Source organism: Rissa tridactyla, chromosome 1 (assembly GCF_028500815.1).
Source record: "Rissa tridactyla isolate bRisTri1 chromosome 1, bRisTri1.patW.cur.20221130, whole genome shotgun sequence".
Classification (NCBI taxonomy): Eukaryota; Metazoa; Chordata; class Aves; order Charadriiformes; family Laridae; genus Rissa; species Rissa tridactyla.
Window position 1 is genome coordinate 153,594,185 of NC_071466.1, and position 24,212 is coordinate 153,618,396.

General features: G+C 44.8%; 3 protein-coding genes across 6 annotated transcripts in view; 1 reads left to right on the top strand and 2 right to left on the bottom strand.

The window, feature by feature from the left end:
- Positions 1-10,495: 10,495 nt before the first annotated feature.
- On the bottom strand, positions 10,496-12,780 carry LOC128908181 (translation initiation factor IF-2-like). Its single transcript, XM_054197888.1, has 3 exons — positions 12,760-12,780; positions 11,241-12,281; positions 10,496-10,592 (listed from the first exon to the last, which is right to left on the bottom strand). Exons 1-3 carry the CDS (start codon positions 12,778-12,780, stop codon positions 10,560-10,562), a joined length of 1,095 nt encoding a protein of 364 aa, XP_054053863.1. The 3' UTR covers positions 10,496-10,559.
- On the top strand, positions 11,696-20,276 carry ETFBKMT (electron transfer flavoprotein subunit beta lysine methyltransferase). 2 transcript variants are annotated; one of them, XM_054189165.1, is made up of 4 exons: positions 11,696-11,795; positions 15,004-15,447; positions 18,489-18,619; positions 19,360-20,276. In XM_054189165.1, exons 2-4 carry the CDS (start codon positions 15,128-15,130, stop codon positions 19,722-19,724), a joined length of 816 nt encoding a protein of 271 aa, XP_054045140.1. In that variant the 5' UTR covers positions 11,696-11,795; positions 15,004-15,127; the 3' UTR covers positions 19,725-20,276. The 2 variants fall into 2 exon arrangements, with proteins under 2 accessions (XP_054045140.1, XP_054045141.1); XM_054189166.1 differs by lacking the exon at positions 11,696-11,795 and adding an exon at positions 11,911-12,013.
- AMN1 (antagonist of mitotic exit network 1 homolog) overlaps positions 16,002-24,212 on the bottom strand; it is a 30,455-nt gene continuing 22,244 nt past the window's right edge. For 2 of the 3 annotated variants that reach the window (XM_054189169.1, XM_054189170.1), the window contains one exon: positions 20,931-24,168. In XM_054189169.1, coding sequence (XP_054045144.1) covers positions 24,095-24,168 — 74 coding nt within the window. In that variant the 3' untranslated portion in view covers positions 20,931-24,094. Of the gene's footprint in view, positions 16,202-17,114; positions 24,169-24,212 lie in introns of those variants that run through there. The other variant, XM_054189168.1, reaches the window with a different exon arrangement.

The following is a 24,212-nucleotide window of genomic DNA, read 5'->3' on the forward strand; positions in this document are numbered from 1 at the left end:
AAGATCCACAAGGGGCATGGATGGGCTGGATGTCCCCTATTCAAAGCATATTAACAACAATCCTGGGGAGATAAGGCTTGTCCCTGGCACAGCAGAGCAGAAAGCAGTGTCAAATCACTAGGAGCTTCTTAACGTGTTCCTCCAAGGAACAAGGATAAGGTAGGATTGAGAATTTCTGACTGGGATGAGAATAAAAAAAACACACCCCACCCCCCCCACCCCCCCCCCCAAACGTACTGGTATAGAACAGATCTGCCTAGGACCTTTTGCTTTGATGTGCTCTCCTGTGGCAGCAGCTTTGTTCTATCACCAGCTGGATTGCCAGTGGTGCAAGACAGCAAGGGGAACGTTTTGGCTTGGTGGATTTGTTCTTCTTCCTTAGGTGCTTATATCATCAGATGCAGTGAATATTTCTCTCAATATCAAGTTAGTTCAGCTTTCCCTCTCCTTAACCTCTCAGCAACCTTTGTTTCTCAGAACCTGTTAGTTTAAACTGGGTCAAATGCTAACAAGCATGTCAGCCCCCCCTGCCCTTAGGATCTGCCATAAAAGATCAGACTACAGGCCCATCAAGCTCTTTGTCCTACTTCTCCAAGAAACGGATGCCTGATGCTTCAGAGAGGTGGAAAAAGCCTGTTATTTAAAGGTTATATCCCTTCTCCCTTGCTGTGACGCTGTTGCTTCACTTTTTATTTGCTTCAGCATCCTTCAATGAATCTGAAATCATGCTGCTGGTGATGGATTACTCAACTCCTTCACACAGCTCTACAGTTCCCTGTAGAAGATCTTTCACCAGCTGCCAAGCCACATTGATTTTCCATTGAAAGCCTCTCCTGTTTTGCTGTAGTATCTATGGAGTCATGAGACCCTGTAGGGTGGAAGAGAGGGAAAACAACTGAGATGCAATATGAATGTCTGCAACACTTAGAAGAACAGTTTTCTACTTTTGGCTTACTTTCACTTGAGCAGTTCACAGCGCTGTGAGCTACTTCAGGAGAAGATACGTGTGAATAGTCAGCTGAAAGGAATGGACTGAAGACCGAAATTGGTCATTCTGGCACCAAGCGGAGAAGAGCATATAGCAGAAGTGGGAAGAAAAACAACAACAGAAGAAGATTTTATAGCAAGGTTCATAAAGAAAGCAATTTTTATTCTCAGAGTTTATGCAAAAAGACTACTGAAAGCATTGGAAAGGTATTGGCTGCCTTAGGGTTTTAAACCAAATAAACCAGATCACTAGCCATAAGACATAAAGCAAAGAACATTTCCTCCAGCGCAGTTCATGATTGCTTAGAAAGCAGATACTGCAGGCGCATATTCTAATATTAAATCAAATTATAATACCATTAAAGCAAGGAGCTCATCTTCTGTACTGGCCTCATATCTGTAAAGATTAAGCTTGAATAAAAGCACACGGCTTTCCTCTGTCACATTGTGTAATTATTATTCATACAGCAGAATTATAGATAACAAAGTAAAGATGACTTCTTTCCTGCATCTCTGCCATAGGATCTGTGAAACTTCTGTGATTTAAAATGTAAAGGTTTAAAATCTCTAATTCCCTATTGTAACTCATTGCCTTTTATTCATTTTATGTACATCCATCATACGCATGTCCTTGCATTGCAAACACATATAGACACATTCCACTCTTATCTGCTTTCAGAGAGGATTCCTTGCAGGAGAGGTTTCACGAGGCAACTGAAATGATTTAATAGCTAATTGTACATCCTTCCACCTCCCTCCTTCCCAGGCCCTATGTTCCTGCTGCTTCCTTCACAAAAAAATCTGTGGCCTTGTCTGCCTCCTTGGTATGTCCTGGTTTGTGGCTCAGTGGCCAGTCCAGGCCAAACTACGAAAATGGGCAAGGATGGGAATATGTTGCCTATCCTTGTCTGCATAGTCATTGTGCTGCAAGCCAAGCTTCACAGCATGCAGCTCAGCCCTCTGCTGAGAAGGCACCTCCTTTTCAGGGCTAGCCTCATCTCCCATGCTGCAAACCTCCCCTCCCAGCCTGAATCAGCCTTCTCGGGGTTCAGATCTCAGGGGAGAAGTGGAAATGATATCCCACACAGATAGGGCACATGGACTTTGAACACCACCTCAGAAATGACTCCGAGGCAAGTCCAGCAGTTGTCATGCCCACTTTCCAGAGGTTTGCAGCCTTCACCACCCCGCCCTTTCCTCTCCACGTGTTCAGTAGCATAGAATGGTGAAAATCTGTGGTGACTGCTGTCATTTCACTCCACTTCTGTCTTTGATTTTATACTGAGCCTGAGAGATGCGCTTCTTCCTGCTGAGCAACCGATTAGGTGGGCTTTCTTTTCCTCCCCATGAAGTCAAGAGTAGGATTGTATGCGATCATTACCTTTCGTATGAATCAGTGCCAAGACCCAGAGGTCAAAGACCATTATTTTGCTCAGAGTGAGGTACGCCTTCTGCTCTTTGCTTGTAGAAGACGCACAAATTGTTCCAGCCGCTACTGAGATAAAACCTAATCAGCAAAGTACGCTCCTTGGATAAATCACTAGCATGTAACGCACTAATGGAGATGTGCTGGAAGCATCAAGCTAAAGCACCCACACAGAGATTTCCATCCATCTCTGACAGCATCACTCACTCGCTGCATGACCTTGGCCAAATTGCTCGTAGCCTGACTTGCAGAAGCACCAGCCTCTGGGAAATCAGGTCAGTGCACTCCCTGTGCTTCAACTGCCCCCAAGAAAAGAAAGCAAATGCTGCTTCTCTTCTGCCCAAACATCTGCCAGGCACAAAGCTCTATTGTTCTCAAAGCCTGTCTCAATGGTGTTGCACCAGGAGGCAGATACGCCTCTATGCAGGCAGCAGCCCTGACGCCGAGTCCTTCCAGCCCACGCAATCCAATGCTATCGTCTGCTGACAGATGCCTTTGACACCAGGCCTGAGACAAGATGGGTATTTGGCATGGACTGCAAACCTCTGTTCTTCATTTTGAAATTATTTTTGCTCTCTTCTGAGGGTGTTTGTTTCCCTGCCTCTCAACTCCGATTCCTCTGTTTTCGGTGCTCCAGGGCCCCAGTACCTTATAATTTGTCTGCTCAGGAAAGACCCAAGGAGGCGAGAGAGTCTTGCAAGATAATATACCTGCCCACATAAAGCATGAGGAAAGGGCTGTGACCTCTTTTTTAAAAACACTAGAGCTTCATAGATACATACTGTGGGAAGGAGAAAGGCAGGAGGAGATCCTGGCTAGCTGCTTGGACCACATGCCCACAGCAATATTGTCTGTGGTGGCAAGGGTTCGGGCACAGCTGTACTAGTGGTCTGGGCTCCCAGTTAGCTGAGCTCTGGCACTGGGAAAGCTTCCAGAGAAGATGCATTCGAGCTGTCACATCTACCTGAGTAACAGCATTGTGTTCAAAGCCTAGTCACAAATACTGTTTTCCTTTATCTCCGTTTCCAAAAACCAGGCAGTCCCATGTCTGATGATACCAGTGGGAGCATGAACCAACCCTACGTTTTCACGTGCTCTGGACAAAATCTGTCCATGAACAGCAGGTAAGCTCTTTGTCAAAATGCCTTTGGCCTCTGTACAAATGTAATTAGAGTCTGATTTCAACTTCTCCGATTTCAATTTCCCAGCTTCCCTTTGAAGCCTTATTCAGTAAGAAGTGCCAGACACCCTGCATCTACATTACAATGCATCCTAGCACACTTGAAAGCCCAAGGGCATGCTAAAGAAATCCAAATCCACCGAATCCATAGCCAATATACAACATAAGATCAAGGACAGATGAAAAGTATTTCCTGCAATGAATATGCGTTGTGAATTGTTTTGTCATTTAGCAAGGACTGCTTCTTTGCTGCATGCTCTGTTATAATATGTGTTCACGTCATTGCAGCAATGTTACATTATGAATCTAAGAGCAGTTCTTGCTAATCAAAGCACTAAAGTGTCTGTTTCAATTTCCCTACCAGTGTTTTTAGCAGAAGTCTAAAACATGTCCATAGGTTCAGTCATGTCTCTCTGCCACTTGTTCTTCTTGCCTGATAACAGCACATTGCCTTGAAGTACCTACTGCTTAGAAGACTTACTATGGACGACAACTAGATTGTAGCTTTTCTGCATTGGCTTACTGCACTCCTGCTTTAGCTTAGAAATACTGGAAATAAGCTCTGAGCTCACATCAAACAGCAGGACAGAGATCAAAGCGATTCACTTCTCCTTGAGGATCATGTTTCTTGGTGACTTCCTTGCAAACCAATAGCCACAACTTATTGAAGCCTGGATCCATGCTGAGCAATTCCAGCAGTTCCCATCAGGCGCATCCTTTGGAGGTGGAAGCATTTGACACTGTCTGATGTGTCGAAGGGCTAGCTCAGCACCTCCCTCCAGGAAAAAACGCCTGGACTATTACTGAGCAATCGCAGCAAACAGTATTTCCCAGGCTAAATCAGAGCCACTGGCTTCCTGGTGCTCAGCACCAGCAGGCAGGGGTGAAAGCAAGAGAGCAGCAGTGGTCTTTGGGTACACTGACAGCTGCTGTGACTCTGATGTCAGCCCATGGGTGGGGGCCAGGATCAGGCCCGGTGAGGGGAACCATCCTGGGAACACGGCCCCGAGATGGCTGTGGAGAGGGGGATGGCTTGGTGTGGCCCATGGACAAGCAGGGCAGGACTGCGGGGAGCTGGAGACCAGCCCTGCTGTGGTGTCGCTAAGGCAGGAACTGGCAGCGCTGGGGGCTGAAGTGGACAACAGGCAATGTGGGGGAACCCCCAGGAAGTTGGGTGGGCAGGGCCGGCAAGGCCTATTAGTGCCCTCAGGGCCTTGAAACCCAGCACATACGGCTGAGATGTGCTGATTTTGGTTATGGAAGTGCTTAGTTTCTTGTTTGGAAGAAGACAGAGCCTGTCTGCTCTGTTATCCTTGGGCCATTAGGATTAGACCGAGCATTGGGCTGCCTGCAGATGCTGGCTGATGCTCCCCCAGAGCTGGTTCACAGTGCCGCAGCCAAAGAGCTGTGCTGCAGGGTCACAGCGACACTGCTGCTTCTACTCGAGCTGGATACAGCTGCTTGCATGAAGCTTGGTGCCTCTGCTGATAAAACCCAAGACGCGAGATCACACAGTGCAGGGTTGGAGGTCTCTCAGGTTGCCTTCACTACTAGGAGCCCTAGGGCTGCGACAAGGAGCCATCTAAGGGGCTCTGCGTGCAACCTGCCCAGCCCCACAGGTAACAGACCCTGTTAGAAGTGAGCCTGCTCCCACCGAGCCATTTGGGTGCAGCTGCAACATCTCCTGTGCTGCAGTGAAGGAAGTTGCGGTGTGCTGCCAGTACACCAAGCTTGTAGAAGCTTGAAATGCACAAAGGCATTATATATGGGCTAATGTCAGTTTAAGTTGTTCTGTAAGGAAACCCCATGGACCTGGTCATGAGTGTATTTATACAAAAGTAACAGAGAGTAGCCTGTATCCTAAAGAAGAGGTGCGCCAAACACTCTTTTGGAGGATATGCTGCATTAAGTATGGATGGGAAAGCCAGTGGAACTAACACTTTGTAGGATACCACAGCAAATTGATGAGAGATCCAAAGACCGAGTCCTTTTCCAGCCCCTTGTGACCTTCCCGTGCCTCCATGTGCATAAATAGTAGCTATTCTGTCCTAGGTCACACTGAACTTAAGCTCCAGCCTGTTCATCATGTGAAGGAGCTGGGTGATGTTGCAGGGGAGCTGTGTTTCCATTCCTCTGGGCATCCTTGCAGTGGTATCACGTGTTTTACATGTCCTTTGGATACTAGTGCAAAATAGTGAAGAGCAGAGGCTCTGACATAGCATGACCCTGACTCACAACTAAATTGCTTGAGGACCCTGAAACCCTCCCAGATGCAATAGCAAACATCAGCCAACAGAGGAGGCATATTGTATCCGGCCCTTGGCAAACAGCTTTCTCCAGGAGCTCTAGAGAGTAAGCACCACCTGTTTGTCTTATCTGTCTCAGATCTCCATCGTTTTCTCTGTCTACAGGTCCCTGGAAGAGTCCAGATGTTTGACAGACTACCACGAGGAAGGTGAATGGAAGAGTTCAGCTGGTGCCAGGCTCCGAGCACCAGTAGGAAACTAAGAAATTTGAATTCCAAAAATCAACTGGCTGCTATAAACTGATACAGCTCCTTGAAAACTTGAATTGCTTACCTTATCCCTGGCACCAATGGCTGTTAGCATGATCCTTAAAATCAGATGACCAAACATACTATGGCTTCAGGCTTTATTTCTGGAGCAAGCTTGAACAATTTCTCTGCCTGGAGAAAAAAGAAGGAATTAGTCATAAATTTAAACACAGTAGTGAATCCAGCCTACCTGGCAAAAAAGACAGCTAAGCTTGGGAAGCACCTGTGGTCATATTCTCATGCTTCAGACTAAATGTTGTCTTAGCTCTGTTGTTTGACATTGTTTCTGTCCATCTGGGAAAAGCTAAGGTCTAAGAAATATACTGAAGTCACGAGACTTGCGTATCACCCTTGGTACATCACACATGGCGGGGATGCGGGACAAAGCCATGCAGAGAAGGCAGGCAGGATGAATTTTCCTGTCATAGGAGGCCAAGAGGGATGAGGCCATGGATAATGTGTTTGTTTCATTCAGAAAAACTTAGGCAGCTACAGGTTGTCTGGAGACCAGACTGGAGAGGCTGGGCTAAGCAGCCCCTTTCCCTGGCTGCCCATTTTCACTCCATTTCCATTGCCTTTCTCTCTCAGGACTTTGCAGAGAAGCACAGAAAAAAAAACCCAAACGAACAAAAAAACCCAAATAAATGCTGTGACACCAGGCACAGCCATTGCTCAGCTCTATTTACAGGCTTCTTCCCTCTACAGCTGTGTCCCACCTTGGGCTGGCTCCAGAGCTGGATAACCTTGGGGATAAACAAAACCTTCTTGCAGACTGCTGTGTCCCCAGACTCTTGGCCACCCAAGGTAGGACACTGGCATCCGGAAGCTATTATAGATGACCACAGGAGCATCACAACAGTACAAGAAGTATAACAGGGATGGTTCAGTTTGTGGAAGACCAAAGGGAGCTACAAATAAAGACCACTGCAAACTGCCCACTGCCACCACCTCTTTTCAGTGCACTGGTACAGGCAGTTGTGTCACCTCAAAGTGGCTGTGCCAACGTAGTGGCTGCTTCCTCTTGGTTGCTGCCTGTGCTGCCATCTTCTTGCTGTACAACTAAGACCACCAGAGCACCTGTTTTTACAGGACACAACTCTGGACATCACAATGATGAACAACATGTTCATCAGGCTTGACCGCTTTCTGGCCAATTTTCCTTCACAGTGAGGTTTCACTCATGCTAGCCAATTGTCACAAAATATTGCTGGAACCTGAAACTTAGGAGCCCAAGTGTCATTACTGTAAGAGATATGTGGGAGTCAGAGTCCCATCAGTTCAAGGAGACTTCAGCTGCTCAAAAACAGGGTTTGAAAATACGTACCCTCTAGTTTTAACATCAAAACAAATACCCAAACAATACACCAATGAGAAGCACAAACCATCTGACTCTATATGTCTTTCCATTCTTCATCTATGTGACAAAAATGCTCCTGTGACTGACTGTGCATGAAGAAAAACAGCCAGCTAAGGCTAAGCATGCTTTAATTGCACATGTGGACAAAAGACAAAATTAAGAATGACCTCAGAGATAATAGCTTTCAACTTCTCAGTTTTACCATCAAGGCTCTTGCCTTCTCACGTCAGGAAGACTGAATTTGCAGCTGCACAAGGGTCAGATTAACACAGCTTCTCCTTGTTTCATCACTCCACCTCCACCCCCAAAAAAAAGCTGCACCTTGCAGATTCCCCTTCTTGTATCCACTGCCAGAAGTTACTTGATGCTTTCATCTCTGCCAGCTGCTGTTCCTTTCTACTCCTGACCTAATGCAGCTGGTGAGGCAGCAGGGAAGGCAATCCTATGAAAAACACATTTAGTGCTTTCAGGACATACTACAGGTAATGTGTGATCTTTTTCACTAGGATATCTATTCTTCAACTGCAAAAGATGTACTGTGATTCAGAAATGAGTAGGTGTGGATTGTAGCTGAAGGCACAAGGGAATAATTGAATTGCCTTTCCCTTACCTAGCCAAAGGTCTCATCTTCAATTTTACCTTAGCTACCAGATAATGCACCAGCTACATTTTGATAATGACTTGCTTCCACAGCCTCTGGGAAACCACAAGTTGATCCTGATGTGCAAAACCCCTGACTGTTGAAATCAAGTTGTTAATATGCTTTTTACAGATGAGCAGCACTCCAAATCCATCCATTTTCCCCATCTGTGAATTTGCAGGCATCCTTTCACTGCAGCAAACTGTGGCAGCTGGCCTTGCAAAAAAAAACAAAACAAAAAAACCAAACACAACAAACCAAAAAAACCCCACAAGGTATCTTGAAATTGGGGCTGTAACAGCTAGAAGAGAAGGAATGAACTTGGGTGATCACCTGGCTGCCAAACTGCAGGCCTGCCTTCCTTTGAGTTTAACCTTTGTACCTATGAAGAATCATGAGTCGTGGGCTGGGTAACGTGAAGGTGGCTCCTCTCTGCCTTCCCCTTCTCTCTGACCTTGTGCAGTTCCATTTCTTTCTTGTTAATTGGCTCAAACAAGATTTCCCCCAAGAATTGGGCAGTTGTATGATCAGCCAGTAATCCGCTAATTCCCTTGGACACGCAGGAGTCCCTCGTGTGCTACTCCATAACTGCATTTTGCTAGTGTTGCACTCCTCCATGATACACCAAATCGATATTATGTTGTGATCAAAGACATCCTTGTCCTCGGAGCAAATTTCCAGCACAGTTAGGGTATTTGGCTGCACAGTATACCATACATTTGAACAGCAGAAATTCTCAAGATGTCACCATCTAAAACAAAAAGCCTTTGGAAATTAAACATTTTTTCCTCACAGGGGACAGGCTTTGATACATTGCTGAAGAAATCAGCACAAAGCATGTCCTGAAAGTCAACGTGATTTACCTAGACTTTCACAAGAAGGATGGCAGATGTCAGTATCAGAGATTTCTTACGTCATGCTAGGAATCTATACGTTAATAACTACATATTTGTCATTAAGTAAGAAAGAGTGGATTTCTGGTTTTAACATCCCAGCCAGTGTTACCAGGAGCAGCTTCCCTAAACTGGGAGCAGCCAGGGAAGATTTTATTTTTAACTAACTGCCTCAGCGCGATGTTGGTCTGTACTAGGCAGCAGTGACTTCACTGAAGTTCACACATCTAGCGAGTGATACCTTGTATCAGGAGTTCATAAAAACTAGACCTGAGAAGTTACTTGTTAAAATACCTAATCAAAGAGGCTGAAGATCCAAGTTAAAAAGCTTTCCTGTCAGATTTCCCTGAGAACCTTCTCAGGCATAAAATAAAATGTGCAAAGTAGAGGTGCATCATCACCTGTCAGTATGCTTAAAGCTGTTACCATATCTTACACGGCATCCTAAGCTGATGTTGATAATCATAGAATCACAGAATGGTTCAGGTTGGAAGGGACCTTAAAGATCATCTAGTTCCAACCCCCCTGCCATGGGCAAGGACACCTCCCACTAGACCAGGCTGCTCAAAGCCCCATCCAGCCTGGTCAACAGGAAAATAACAATTTTCCTGTTACCTTACCAAGTTCTTTATTCCTAGCATGGTGGTGAGTATCTAGAGGGCACAAAGACCTGTGTCCTGAATTGCATGTTTCATGCACATTTTTAGGTATTATGAGTGTTTTCAATGTCTCCCTCCTCGGAGAGGACCAGAAAGAGTTGCTGAAAGACTCAAAACTTTTGAAACTTCATGGTTCCCCGAGGATTCCAAGGAATAATGTCCTCCTGAGCCTAAACCGCAAAGGTCCATCCACAACTTTATATAATTTGGGGGATCATTTCTAAAAAGGCTGAGCCTGAGTCCTGCTTTACAAGAGTAAAAGGCATACAAGTATCCCTACAGCTTAACATGTCTGTGGACTTCAGGCTTCATGTGGCAGGTGGACACCAGCTTCCGTCTGGGTCCTGGGCTCCTCCCAGCGCATCGCCTTCATCCTAGTCTCTCTGCAGCCCAGAATGGAGGGGCCACATTCTCTCAGGACACTGGGGTTCACCCAAGTTTAAAGAAAAAGCCCTGCTTTAGAAGCAGCTTTCATGCCCTGGAGAGCACGTTTTAATTGTACTAAGACAGGAGATCACTAGATGGCCTCATAACCTCAGAGATTTTGGCAGATCCAGGCTTAGGCTGTGTAATCACCAGATTTATTTTTAAAAACCTGGCATCCCAAGTGCTGCAGGACTTAAAATTGTCACCTCAGGCAATGCACAAGAGCCTTTTCAAAACACAGTGTGTGAAATTTGGGACATTTTGTCCCATAGGGAAGGTAGAGAGAATGGGGAAGAGAAACATGAAGAGGGGAAAACAGAGGTGCAGCTTGCTTGTGGGACATACCTGGTATTAGAGCTGGTCTAGAGCTGGCTGGTCTTTCAGTGTTCAGTACCTTCAATAGCTGTCGCTGTTACAAATGCATCCAGACACCTTGGCTAGGCCATACCACATTTGACAGTGGTCTTGATCTGATGTGCAGAGGAAGAAAAAACAAAGATCCTATTTTCACTGCTGTGAAATTTGTTTACTTGTTATTACTCCTTTTCCTACATAGATTTTTATTACTGCTTTAAAATGCAGAGCTAGTTTACATTGACGCAAGTCTTTTTTAAAAGTAATTTATAGAATTATAGTATTGTCCAACCGTAAACCTAAGACTGCGAAGTCCACCACTAAACCATGTCCTTCAGCACCGTGTCTACCCATATTTTAAATACCTCCAGGGATGGTGGCTCATCCACTTCCCTGGGCAGCCTGTTCCAATGCTTGATAACACTTTTGGTGAAGAAGTTTTTCCTAATATCTGTTCTAAACTTCCCCTGGTGCAATTTGAGGCCATTTCCGCTTGTCCTATCACCTGTTGCTTGAGAGAAGAGACAGACCCCCACCTCTCTACAACCTCCTTTCAGGCAGTTGTAGAGAGTGATAAGGTCTCCCCTCGGCCTCCTTTTCTCCAGGCTGAACAACCCCAGCTCCCCCAGAAGCTCCTCACAAGACTTGTTCTCCAGACCCTTCACTAGCTTTGTTGCCCTTCTCTGGACACACTCCAGCACCAAAATGTCTCTCTTGTAGTGAGGGGCCCAAAACTGGACACAGTATTCAAGTTGGGGCCTCACCAGTGCTGAGGGCAGGGGGACAATCACTTCCCTAGTCCTGCTGGCCACATTATGCCTGGCGCAGGCCAGGATGCTGTTGGCCTTCTTGTCCCCCCGGGCACGCTGCCGGCTCATATTCAGCCGGCTGTCGACCAACGCCCCCAGGTCGTTTTCCACCGGGCAGGTTTCCAGCCGCTCTTGCCCAAGCCTGTAGCGCTGCGTGGGTTTGTTGTGGCCCAAGTGCGGGACCCGGCACTTGCCCTCGTTGAACCATTTAAAGGGAGCAGGACCGGAGCACGCACGTGAAGCTGACCGGGGCCTGGACTCAGGGAGGGGCGGGCCCGAAGCGCTGCGGCGTGGACAAAACCCAACCCCAAGCACCAGCGAAGACTGCCGGTACCGGAGCCGGAACGGAGGCACCTCGCTCCGCGCCACTGCTCCTTTAAGGGCGGGCGGGGAGCCCGGCCCCCCTCGGCCCGGCCCCCCTCGGCCCGGCCCCCCTCGGCCCGGCCCCCGCGCAGTGCATCGGGGCGGGGCGGAGCGGGGCGGAGGGAAGCGGCGGCCCGGGAGCAGCAGGTAGGTGTGGGCCGGGCGCTCCCCGCTCTCGGCCCCGGCCCCGGCCCTGGTCCCGCCCCGGCGGGGGGCGGTGCGGCCGCGGCTGGGCGGGGGTGGGGCGGGCGGCCCGGACGGGGTAGGCCCGCAGCGGCCTGCGCGGGGCGGGACGGCACGGCACGGCCCGGCCCAGCCCAGCCCAGCCCAGCCCAGGCGGTGGTCCCGGTGTCGGCCTTCTCCTTGTTCGTGCCCTCCCGTAGGCTGGCGGCCGCTTTGCAGAGGGGTGCCCAGGCCGGGGTGACGGATGGGGGGGTGTGTGGGTGGGAGCGGTCTGGATGGATCTGGCTCGGCCCGGGGCGCCGGCGGGTCGCTGGTGGCAGCGGGGCTGGGTGACAGCGGCCTGTTTGCCTCCCTGCCTCCCTCTCTCCCTTCCCTCCCGGAGGCAGGCAGCCTTGGCCTTGGTTCGGCCTGGCTTCCCCCGATGGGAAACGTGGGGCCAGCATGGTTGTGCTTTCAAAGGCACCTGCTGCTTTAAAAAAAAAAAAAAAATTGAATTGCACGGGATTTTTTTTTTTTTGGTGGATTTTGCTTGGTTTCATCCCCTTTCCCAAGTCCTGCTCACCCACTGATTTTTATTCCCAATAAGATGGGAAGGCCGGGAGTGTCACAACGCAAGGGTATCTGTCCCGATGCCTTCCTGCAGTAAACGCTTCAGCTCAGTTTGGCATTCGGAGCACGGAGCTCTTGGCAGATATTTCTCTACTGGCAGTTAATTTGAAAAGAGTAACCGTCGTGACAGGCAATGCAAAATATCTCAGCCCTGCTAATTTGCGGCAACTCATGGGGAAAAACCAGCATACACCATTAGCTGACGAGATTTATATCTTTGATTGATTTCAGTTAACTTTATGCTTCCCTTAGGCAGATGAGGATTATATAGCTCTGCCTTCAAGAAGGAAGGCATTCGTTAATTATATTCATTAATTACATAGACTCTGATGAATGGCATTCTCAAATGTGGAAAAAGGCAAATTGTTCAGTCACAGGTATTTATGTGTAAAAAAACCACAAAGCCTTTAGCCAATGATTTGAACTAAGACTTCACTGGACTATCAGCCTAAATAGCAAAGTGTTACGGGAGGGAAGTTCACAGCTTAACATTTTAGTAAAGGATCAAACTGAACCCAGGACCTAAAGCAGAGTCCAGCGCACAACAAAAATGGCACTAAACACATATGAACTTTTACTAAAGATCCAGACAGATAAACTGAAGTAATGAAATATGACTTTGTTTTGTTAGCATATTTTTCTTGTTCTCCCTTTGCCTAGTTTTTTTTTAAGGATTACCTGCACAGCTCTAGATGGCAAAGCTGGCCACAATTCTTCTGTTGTGAAAACTTGGCAGGAGTGGGCTGAAGTTGATTTTCTTCATGCACCATTCTGCTTTTTCATGAAAACCAGTACAGAAGAGAGAAAACAATTGCAAAATAGAGAGCGCAGTTTCCCTTGTGTCCGTACTTGCAGTCTTACTGTTGTGGAAGCACAGGCCTTAAATGCTTCTCCGGCCATCAGCTTAGGGGGAGGTTCAAAAGCTGTGCCCTGAAGCATGTAAGTCCAAGCTATTGAAAAGAGGTTAGAGAGAGTAAGATGAGGAAGGAAACAGTTGCTCTTTCTTCAGGACACCGCTTGGTAAGGATACTTACAGGATCAGCGTCAGAAAGACCTAGGGTCTGCAAGAGATGGTGGATGAGGAGAATACGGTGATGGTGATGAAGTGCTGAGAGGCTCTTCTTCATTTGCCGGTCAGCTGAGTGCTGCGGCTCTCCACTCTCCATTCTCCTGATTCTTAAATGAGTCTAAACTCTGGTGTACCAATCTTCCATTCCCCTTTTCTTCACTGCTGGTGACCTGAAAACTGTCCTTGAGTGGTGTCAGAAGGCCTTTGAGTGCGAGCTCACCTAGTCTGAACGTCTCACCTTTTAAAAACTTAATTTTCTTTAATGTGTTGGATTCAGTTTCTCTCTCTTTAGACAGCTTGGAGTGAGGGACATTGAGGTGCTGGAGCATGTCCAGAGAAGGGCAGCAAAGCTGGTGAGGACTGTAGAGCACAGGTCTTATGAGGAGCACCTGAGGGAACTGGGGTTGTTCAGTCTGGAGAAAAGGAGGCTGAGGGGAGACCTTATTGATCTCTACAACTACGTGAAAGGAGGTTGTAGAGAGGTGGGGGTCACTCTCTTCTCCCAAGTAACAAGCAATAAGACAAGAGGAAACGGCCTCAAGTTATGCCAGGGGAAGTTTAGAATAGATATTAGGAAAATTTCTTCACAGAAAGAGTTATCAAGCATTGGAGCAGGCTGCCCAGGGAAATGGTTGAGTCACCATCCCTGGAGGTATTTAAAAGACGTGCAGATGTAGTGCTGAGGGACATAGTTTAGTGGTAAGTTGGCAGTGCTAGGTTAAGGGTTGGCCTTGATGATCTAGATTGGTCTCTTCCAACCGAAATGATTCTATGATTCTATGTTTATATAGTTTCTCACAGAGAGTGGGCTACAGTGGTAGCATCCACCTGAGACTGTTGTACCATAAGACTAACCGATCCTTTAAAATACAGACTGAAATGCAACAAATTGGGAGTATTCTGATTAAGATCAGTTCTTGGGGATATATATTTTTTTTTTTTCATTTTGGAGCTGGCGGTCTGACAAATCTGAGGGACAAAAAGTCTTTTGCGGAAATCCTTTAATTGCTCAACTTTAAAAAGATGCTTTCATATAAAAGATTCATCACCATTATAACACTTGTAATTAATGGTGTCTCACAAGCAACCTACTGACAACCTTCGCCATGCCCACAGGCCCTGCAATGCCAGAGCCCTACTGCAAAATCTTAAGATTCAATGAAGAACCTTACATGGGAGTAGCTTGCCATATGTATATCTTCAAGGCAGAGGGAGGGAGATGTTAAAAGGCTGAACGTTTGAGCTCTATCAACTGTCCCGCTAACTGGTTGTTTCTCATGGGATATGTTTATAGCACTCTCCTGAATGGGTCTCTTGATAGCTTCTTCCTTAAATACCACTTCTTTCAGACTTCAAAGCCTTTCTGAGCAGGGGCAAAGCATGCATTCATGGTCATGCAACAGCACATTGACCTTCTCTTCCTAATGCCCTGGTGGTGCATAGCCTTGAAGTCACTGAAAAAACAACACTTATGTAGCATTGTTCTCCTTTCAGGAATTGTCATCTATTACTATCACTCCTGTGAGTTTGTTTCAAGCTTTCTGCCTCATCACCTGCTGTGGTCATCAGATAAGCTGTGCTCTGAGCTCTCCTGGGGAGGGTTTGACCCTGGGGAGACATGGCCTTCCGCGGCTGGAAGCGTCTCCTCCTCTTGGGCAGGCAGAACACCTTTGCCAAGGCTTGGAGGAGCAGGAGGGGAGTCCCCTCTCTGCACTGGAAGCGCTGCCACCATTGGAGTGCTGGCAAGTCTCTGGACCCTGAGGTGAGAGCGTTTTTGGAGGAGAACACAGAGGTCACCAGCAGTGGGCACCTCACACCAGAGATACGACTGCGCCTCCTCACCCCTCGCTGCAAGTTCTGGAAGGAAAAACCTGACCTGTGGCCTTACGGAGACCCTTTCTGGGCAATTTACTGGCCGGGAGGCCAAGCCCTCTCCAGGTACGCATCACCAAAGTTGCTAAGTCAAGTCTGCAGCGGTCCAGGATGTCAGACCTGGATCTGCTTGTAGTGATGCCCAGCGATGTGTATTTGCCTCGTATGAGAGCGCATTATCCATACTCTGCTTATACAGGAGAGACGCAATCTCTGCTGGTTGGCAGTGAAGTTTTGGTACCTGCTGCATATAGAGTAACTTACAGCTCTTAAGTTGAAATCTGTTGTCTTCAGTGGGAATGCATGTGTTGACAACGGGGCTGAATTTGGATGTGTGGAAGGGCTGTGCAGTTGCCATGAAAACCTAGCAAGGTGTTTAATTCTATCAACTCATTGTCACTCCAAACAGGAGGATTGCTATTTTGTCGTAACACATGGGGGTTTTTTTTGGTAGGAGACAGACAGCAGCGTGGATGTGTGTCTGGTCTGTTGAGAAAAGTAGGTTTATGCTGATGCACTTGGAGTGGTGGCTGGCCTGAATCACTCTCCTCATTTAGGATTTCAGCAGCCTTATTGTCAAGCCTTCTTGTGGATGCCTTTTAGTCACATCAGAAGCCACATTTTGATTTTGGACACTTACTGTCAAAATGTCTTTAATGTTCCTGATTCCCAGGAATTAGTTAGGGTACCTTTATTCTGTAAAATCAAATCTCTCACTTTGAACAGCAGAAGTTCATAATTGTCACAGCAAAGAACAAGCTGTCAGATATTCCCCACATAGATGAAAGGCAAGGATCTGAATTAGGGCTTTGCTGTTTTTCTGCAAGAAAGCATAAATAGGAAGGCGGTTTTTACCAGGAAAAAGATGAGCTTTACAGTTAAATTGCGAGTCAATTAGCCTGCCGTGTAGGTGAACTAGAGTGCTCCTAAACATTGCATAATTACATTAGGTAAGGTAATCTCTACATTCTGTTATTGTATGATTCATATGCCCAGATATTTGGGTAGCAATAATAATTATCTGGAATTTCACCACTTTATTGACTTACTGCTTATGCACTTGTTTGATGTATTGGGAATATCAGAAATTAGCTACGTAATCTGGAAAAGTAGAAAGAAAAAGGGAGCATGAAAACAGGCTGCTTCCATAACTGCGCTCCTTTCACCCATTGGCATTGCCACAACATCAGGAGTCTATTTCAAGATGTTCCTCTTGGTGTAACTCAAGATACCTCGTTAACTCAGCATGGCAGACAGCAGTCTCCAACAGCAGCGTGATGCACTGTGTGCGTGCCAGGGGATGCAATCGATTCCAGCTGTCCCAAGTCACCGCAGTCATTAGCAGTAACTCAGGAACCACTCAGCTGGAAACAAGGCACTCGCAGCAGATCATGCTCTACACAAGTTACTGCTGGAAAGTCATTTCAAATCCAAGCATTGCCCCTAGAAAGGGGAAACAGAGCACTTTCTGTGGAGGTCATGCCCCTGTCCTCCACCCCGTTGGTAAACTACGGGCTGTCCTCAGAGAAGTGATGGCCTGAGGAGGAGTGGCCAAAGAGCTGAGCTGCTGAGCCTCTGCACCCATTTCCTGCTGGGTGCCCTCAGAAAAAAAGCATCTGTGGATCTTCAAAGTAGCAAATAATGCTGCAACGCTGCGTGCCAGACCTCATAGAAGGTGATTTTCATTAACACTGAGAAAGTTCCACTCATTGGATTCATAACCACGTACTCACATGCACCAAGTTGTGTGTGCCCAAGCTGTCTGGTGAGTTTCCTTGTGATGACATGTAGGACGAGGCATGGAATGTTAGGTCCTTCTCATGTTTCCTAGGTTCCTGATCTGGGTATTTTGTATCTTCAGTCCTGGTCCTGACTTTCCTGCTGTGGCATCTTAATGGCTTGAACTGTTTAGTTTGAGGGTAGGTTGTCTTTTATTCTGCCTGTCTGGGCTCCTAGGAATCTGTATACAGATGTGGTGGGATCTAGGTGCCATCAACACTTGACACTCTTATTAGGCCTCCTTCTGCCATTCCTTCTGGTGCTTCTAGGCCCAGACATTTCCATCCATCCATCCATCTATTCACCGTTGACATCAATCTTAACGTTTCCATCACAGCTCTCTGCACTGGAACCCACCTGCAAAAGCTGTCCTTAGCAGTAGCCCCGCGTGAACAGTCAGCCATCAGCCCCCATGACAGAAGACAACACAAATGTAGAATCCTTTCCTGTTTCTACTTTAACAGAAGTTATGGCAATTAGTAGTAAATTTATGGCAATTTGCAGTAATTTTTGTCACCTAAGGGTCTTCCCCCTTGTCACTTAGGGCCTTCCCCCTTGCAGAAGATTGAATTTCAAGGCAATTGTTAAAAGTTCTGAACGCTCAGTAATGGCTACATGATTCATCATCTTTAACAATAACCTGCCTTCTGTCAGGTCTTCTCCATTTCCAGCCTAGAGGTTTTTGCTTGCTGACTCCTCGTGGCAGGTGTCAGCCACTAGATGAAGACACCCTTTCTGCTCACCACTGCTCTATTCTCATTTTCTTGTTGCTACTCAGGAACAACATTAAGGAGACTGGAAGAATTTGTATCTGTGCCTGCATGGTTCAGGAAAAGACGAGAAATTCCTCTTCTTCCAAGTAGTTGCATATGCAGTATTTTAGGGGATGGGTAGGCCTTGTGTTTTGATGGGTGCAATATTCACCGTAAATACATCTTCATGTTTTTTCAGTCAGATTGCTTTTAATTTCTACAAATTCTTACTTTCCTGTTTCTGATGCCAAGCATTTTAGTCACCTTGCAGTTTGTGCCCATTTATTAGATAAGGTCTATTTATTAGATAAGGTCACCTGGCAGAGAAGCTGATTGAAATAAAATGTTGCTTAATTGGCTGGATTTTTTTTTTGTTTGGGGGGTGGGAGAGAAGTAAGGGAGAAAGATGATGGTTCTTGACTTTTCTATCAGCAGAGACAAATAAGGAGCCATGTACCAACTGCACACGTAGAATATTTCTAAGACACCATGTATGGCAAAAATTCTTATGCAGTGTTATGCAAAACGGCAAATTTGCATAATCTTGTTCATTGCTTTAACAGTTTTTATTTTCAGGTATATTTTAGATAATCCACGCGTTGTCAAAGGACGATCGGTTTTGGATCTTGGAAGTGGATGTGGAGCAACAGCAATAGCTGCTGTGATGAGCGGTGCATCGCAAGTCCTTGCTAATGACATTGACCCTAGTAAGGCCTTTTTTTTTTTTTTTTTTTATCTCTGTATAAAGATATTTGTCAAATTTTAAAGCACATTTGACATAGACTTTTCTTTGCTCCATTTGGGAGAAATTCAGGTTCCAAACAGAGTTCTAAGAATGCTAGAAAGATGAATGGATTTTGCCAGTATTAGAACCTGTATTGTACCAGCCTCTCTTGCACTTAGTATATCTCCATGGCTCCTTAGAATGAACAAACCGCAAAATTTCTATCTAGTGTTGCCTATACACCATCACGGCTGGTTTGGAAGAGAACTCCAGGCACAGGTAGCAAGTTGGCTTCTCTGTAAGACCATAGCATTTTCCTGAACTTTCATACATTAGGGCCTAGACTTTGCCTTTTTCTCCCAGACTTTGTTTTCCCATAACTGATTTACAAATTCGGTTTATTCATAATTTAATTACTCATTGGTTATGGAAGAAGTACATCCATAGATTAAGGCAGTTGGATATTCTGGTTTGATTCTATGACCGGTTTCCATTTGGTATCCATTCAGGAATAGTTCTTCCCTGTGTCATGGTGCAATGGGGATAAAATTCTGTCACTTTATGCCAGATTTTGACCTGTAATGAAACCTGTGGAAATCCCTAGATAGGATAAACAAAAATATTTAAGAGGTGAACTTCAAAGATGTGTCAAGGAAATTTTTAACGGGGCTGAATGGCAGAATCCTAAAAGGTAACTTTCATTTCACTTTGACTTTTCTCCAGTTGCAGGAATGGCAATGATCTTGAACTGCGAACTGAACCACCTGAATCCCTTCCCCATCACCATTAAGAACATCATTAATTCAGACGCTGGCAACTGGGACCTCATTGTTCTAGGAGATATGTTTTATGATGAACAACTTGCTGATGGTCTGCATCACTGGCTAAAGAAATGCATCAGGATACAGCAAACTGAAGTGCTGATTGGTGACCCTGGCAGGCATCAGTTTTTAAGCCACAGCATTCGCAGTCAATTGCACAAAGTTATAGAATATTCACTTCCTGAGTATACTAGACAAGAAAACAATGGATTAACATCAAGTATTGTCTGGAGTTATCAGCCCTCAAATAGCTTAGAAAACTGTTGAAGCTGGCTTTCTAATGAATTTTGTCTCGCTGCATTGGCTTTTTTTGTAAGTATGTAAAATGAAAAAGGGAATTAAACACGGAACATATCTGTTGATGCAAAGTAGATTACTGTACCTTCACTGTACTGATTTCAGTCATACTCACTGAGGCTTTTGCTCCAATTGAGGTAAAAACTACATGCAAACTGTATTCACAGGGGCCTGCACTGAAGTGCAAATCCAAAGACATGTAAGAGTTTGCATGCTTGATGTTTTTCCTGTATATTCACGTCTTGCTCTCTGACACCATTGTGAAATATTTTGGACATCCAGCAGACTGCTGTGGGGAGAAGATGGTGGCTGAAAAGTTACTGCACTGCTTTCAGACTTTTGCAGCTTATTTACAGAGAAAATTATTGCTGTCCTTCATAAAGCTCTCTGCTAGATTATTAGCTCATATTATGCTCAACTTAAAGTGCCTTGCTCTTTTTCTGGATATCTCTTCTGAATGTCAAAGTAACTAATTCGAATCTCCCCCTTCCCCTCTATAATAAAAATGTACTCTTCCTCAAAGCTGCCAGAGTGGTTACTTAGGAGTTGCACACAAATCTAAAACATGCCTCTTGAACACTAGTCAAAGTGAAAGTTTTTAGTAAGTGGAAAGTGACTAAGTAGTAATAGCTAAGGTAACTTTATCGCCCTGAGAGTCGGGTCAAATGATCTACGTTCCCTAACTTTGCAGGGGTAAAAAAGGCCATTTATTATCATGGGAAGCTAGTAAGCTAGAAAGACATCTTTCTTTCCATGATGCTTCTGAACAGAAGGTAACTAAAAAACACAGAATAGAAGTCAGATATAATTATTTTTCTCTTCTCTTGAGAAGTTGCTGGCCAAACTCCAGAATCACTCCTAGCTACATCTGTCAAGGAAGAATCCCCTGCAGAGGAAAAAAAGAAAAAGAAAACGACATTCACAGGTGAGAGGCTGTAAATGCAGCCATTTGAAGAAGAAACCGATGTTTTCAGAGCAGTCTTGCAGGAACTGTCACCTTTAGCAGTTAACTATTGAACAGGCAGTGATGGGGAACTAAAAACTGCAGAATGGAACACAATGCACCTACAACTATCCAAATACCGGGTGACGTGGTAGAAGCCTATAAACATGAAAAAGTATGTGGTACTCACTCAGAAAACCATGGTGTTTATGAAGTAGGAGGTTAGAAGCACATTCAGATGTACATGGTCATAAAATATAATTTAACAAGTTTTCAGAACTATCCCAATGGAAGACTTACAAACTTTAATCTTCAGAACAATGTGTGAATATTCTGCAGTGCTCACCCAACAATTTACAACAATAACAATATCCGAACAATACAGAATATGAAGTGGTAAATGCATACACGATGTTCTTCTCCCACTTCACCCAACACTTGTAAGCATTTGTGGAAAATGACTGCGGCTTTATCAGAGTAAAAAAATATTCCAGAAGAGTTATGCTAGTAAGAAATCCATAAGAGAGCTGACTCAAGCGCTGGCAGTGAAGGATTTAACACGACTTGCATTAAATTTTCGAACTTAAAAATACACCATTAATTCATTGCAATGTTGCACAGATTTTTAAGTACAGAGGACATACCACTAAGTTACATATTTAGAAAAGGCTATAGGAGAACACGGTAAATCTACACCCATGTTTAAGGACACAGTGTAAGCTGTATTTGCCTTCAGGATGACAAATCCAAGGTTACATTAGCAAGGGGAAAAAAGGACAACTTTTCCAGTGAGGTTAGCAGTGGCACTGTCCCACAGATAGAAATTTTTTTAAGTGTCCTTTGCTGTTACAGACTTTGGTAGTCTTCCACCTTTAGCTGCTTTACATTATCTCCATTCATAATTTTCTTTCGGGATGTAGCACTTGGGATGAGAGTCTGGCAACCATCACCACACTATGGTACAGTAACATGTTGTACAATAACAGATTGAGGGAACTGGGCTTGTTCAGCTTGGAGAAGACAAGGCTTCAAGGGACCTACAAGCAACCTGCCTGTACTTATCAGGAGATTATCAGGATGACAGCCAGGCTCTTCCAGTGAGAAAGGGTGTAAGTTGAAACAAAATAGGGTCAAACAGGATAGAAGGAAAAAATTTTCCACCATTAACACAGTCAAGCAGTGCAACAAGTTGCCTCAAAAGGTTGTGAAGGCTCTGTCATCTTCAGTTGCCCAAGACTTGTTTGGATAAAGCGCCAACTAAGCTGCGCTGAGCTGGCCCTGCTTTGGGCAGAAGTTAGACTAGAAACCTCCCGAGGCCCCTTCCCACTTGTGTTAGCTTGCAATTCTTACTCTTTTTGTGGCACCCTTCCTGAAACCTGATCCTTATGCTTTATTTATTTGACATGATTACTAACCATGTAAGTGCTGCTGCCTAATCAGCTTGATGAGTATGAAAAACAGTGCAAAGCAAATTTATTGCCAACTCACGTTGAAGAGTTCAAAGGAATGATGGGCCCCAACTGACACCAGGCATTCCGCATGGCAAAACAATAAACTACTCTTTAGCCAAAAAAGGGGGTAAAATCTGGTTGATTAAAACAGGAAACCTAAGTATATATTTAGGTTCTAAGGCCTCTATCTGGTCCAAGGATTTGTTGCAATTACAGCCTTCAAATGCTACTTGCTAATGTAGCAAAACTACTTCTGTTTGCAGGAATGGTTTGCGCTGGTGCAGTTATACCTATAGGTATCATAGGAACACATTCATCACTGGGCTGAGCCATTGTACTACATGCAACAAGAATTAGGGATTTAGGCACTGGAGTTCGAAAATTATGCATTCAGTTACACTTGAACGAGTTTTCTAAATGGACCTGCTCTTCCATAAGCCATGTGATCAACAGAAGAACAAGAGATTATTCTCAGACATCATAACATCCTTTAATAGTACTGGATGCAACATATTATATTATTATCTTCCATGCAATTTGACCTGAACTTTAAATAGATTAGTAGAAGACTGTTTTAATTTCTACGACACTTAAAACGCATGTGGCTATGACAAGTGTTAAATTATGAAGTAAACATATTCCTTATGGTTGCCTGAACTCATGGGTTTCTAAGTGTCATCAGATCCACGTAAGACCTCCCTAGCCAAACCCTGCTACTTCCAGATGCAGAGTATTAACATAGTGTGCTACCTGCCCTGTAGAATGCTAAAATTGCTAGCATTTATAGAAGTTGAATGTAGAATTCATAAAAGTCTCACTAGAAATCATGCTATTTCAACAAAGCCAGTGAACATGACATAATTGTGATGAGACCACTGTTCCATCATGCAATGAACTCATTCTACGCTTCTAAATATTTTTTTCAATATGACCACAATTGAACAATGTATAAATGGTTATATTTTCAATTTCTGGGAGGCCACTGGAGATATTATAAACTGCTTATAGCAGGACATACTTTCCTGAACTCCACCATCCTGAGATTCATGTACTCAAACGTTAAGTTTGGTCCTATTTCACTCACAGCCATGCTTGTGAGAACCAACGTTTTGTTCCCTAAAAGGATTTTCATACAGGAATGCAGGCAAAAGCCAGAGCAAATAAGTACATATTTTCCCATATACAATATTCTTTTATTGGTCATAACTATTATTCTGAAATTTGTTAAGTCACAATAACTTCAAAACAATTTTATGTTTACATATTCAGACTGTACTTCTGAATGTGTAAAAATCCAGCAAGTATTTGAAGGTAAATATAACCAGAAACCTGCAGCATCAGTAACATCAAAAGAAAAGTACCTGTGTTTTTTCCTCTGGACCTTGCAAAAGTACATGGTGAAAGGAGACTGCTGCTACTTAAAAAAATTGCACTGCTGTCAATGCCACCTCCATTCAGCAGTTCTGTCTGTTGACTTTTGTCAGATTAAAGTCACAACTTTACAGAGACTGCTGCGTAAGTGTTAATACTATGTTTGGGCTCAGTACTTTTAGTTGCAACTACCCTCTCAGACTACAAACTCAGAACAGGGACTTACTTAAATTGTGTTTGTATATGTAGCTAAGATGCTACAAGATGGTAAGTAGTTGCCAAAGTTGATACTTCAAGAGGAGGCTGAGAGATGACAGTGTAATATTAATTACAGTTTAACTTTCCCCTTAATGAAGCCTGATCAGTGATGCAAAGAAGACAGGGCTCTAAGTACAGACAATAGGGAAGCCCAGACTCACAGGCAAGGACTGGAATGGCGATGGAGACCTCTGGTGGGAACAAGGAGGGAAGCAATCTGGTGGTACAAAAGTCACCAGCTATTTCTCCAAGGAGCTTGTTTTCTGAAAGAGCTCTCCCATCTGTAAACATTACACTCACATGTACACGACAAACAATCAGTAAACAGTCCACGTTACTTGTTTGATTTTGTTTGATATGACTAGCTGCTCTAAAACATCTCGTGAACGATCTGCAAAAGAACCAAGGAATTTCTTGTTATTCATTCAGAATATA

Bases quoted from the DNA above. Each gene is read 5' to 3' on its own strand.
- LOC128908181 (XM_054197888.1), bottom strand. From the start codon at position 12,780: ATGCCATTCATCAGAGTCTAT. The intron at 12,282-12,759 runs GTAATTAATGAA...TGCCTTTGAAAG, and splicing joins TGCCATTCATCAGAGTCTAT to CACAACCATGCTGGCCCCAC. The intron at 10,593-11,240 runs GTGAGGCCCCAA...TCTGCACATCAG, and splicing joins TCCCCCTGCCCTCAGCACTG to ATCAAGACCACTGTCAAATG.
- ETFBKMT (XM_054189165.1), top strand. From the start codon at position 15,128: ATGGCCTTCCGCGGCTGGAAGCGTCTCCTCCTCTTGGGCAGGCAGAAC. The intron at 15,448-18,488 runs GTACGCATCACC...TTTTATTTTCAG, and splicing joins GGAGGCCAAGCCCTCTCCAG to GTATATTTTAGATAATCCAC. The intron at 18,620-19,359 runs GTAAGGCCTTTT...ACTTTTCTCCAG, and splicing joins TGCTAATGACATTGACCCTA to TTGCAGGAATGGCAATGATC.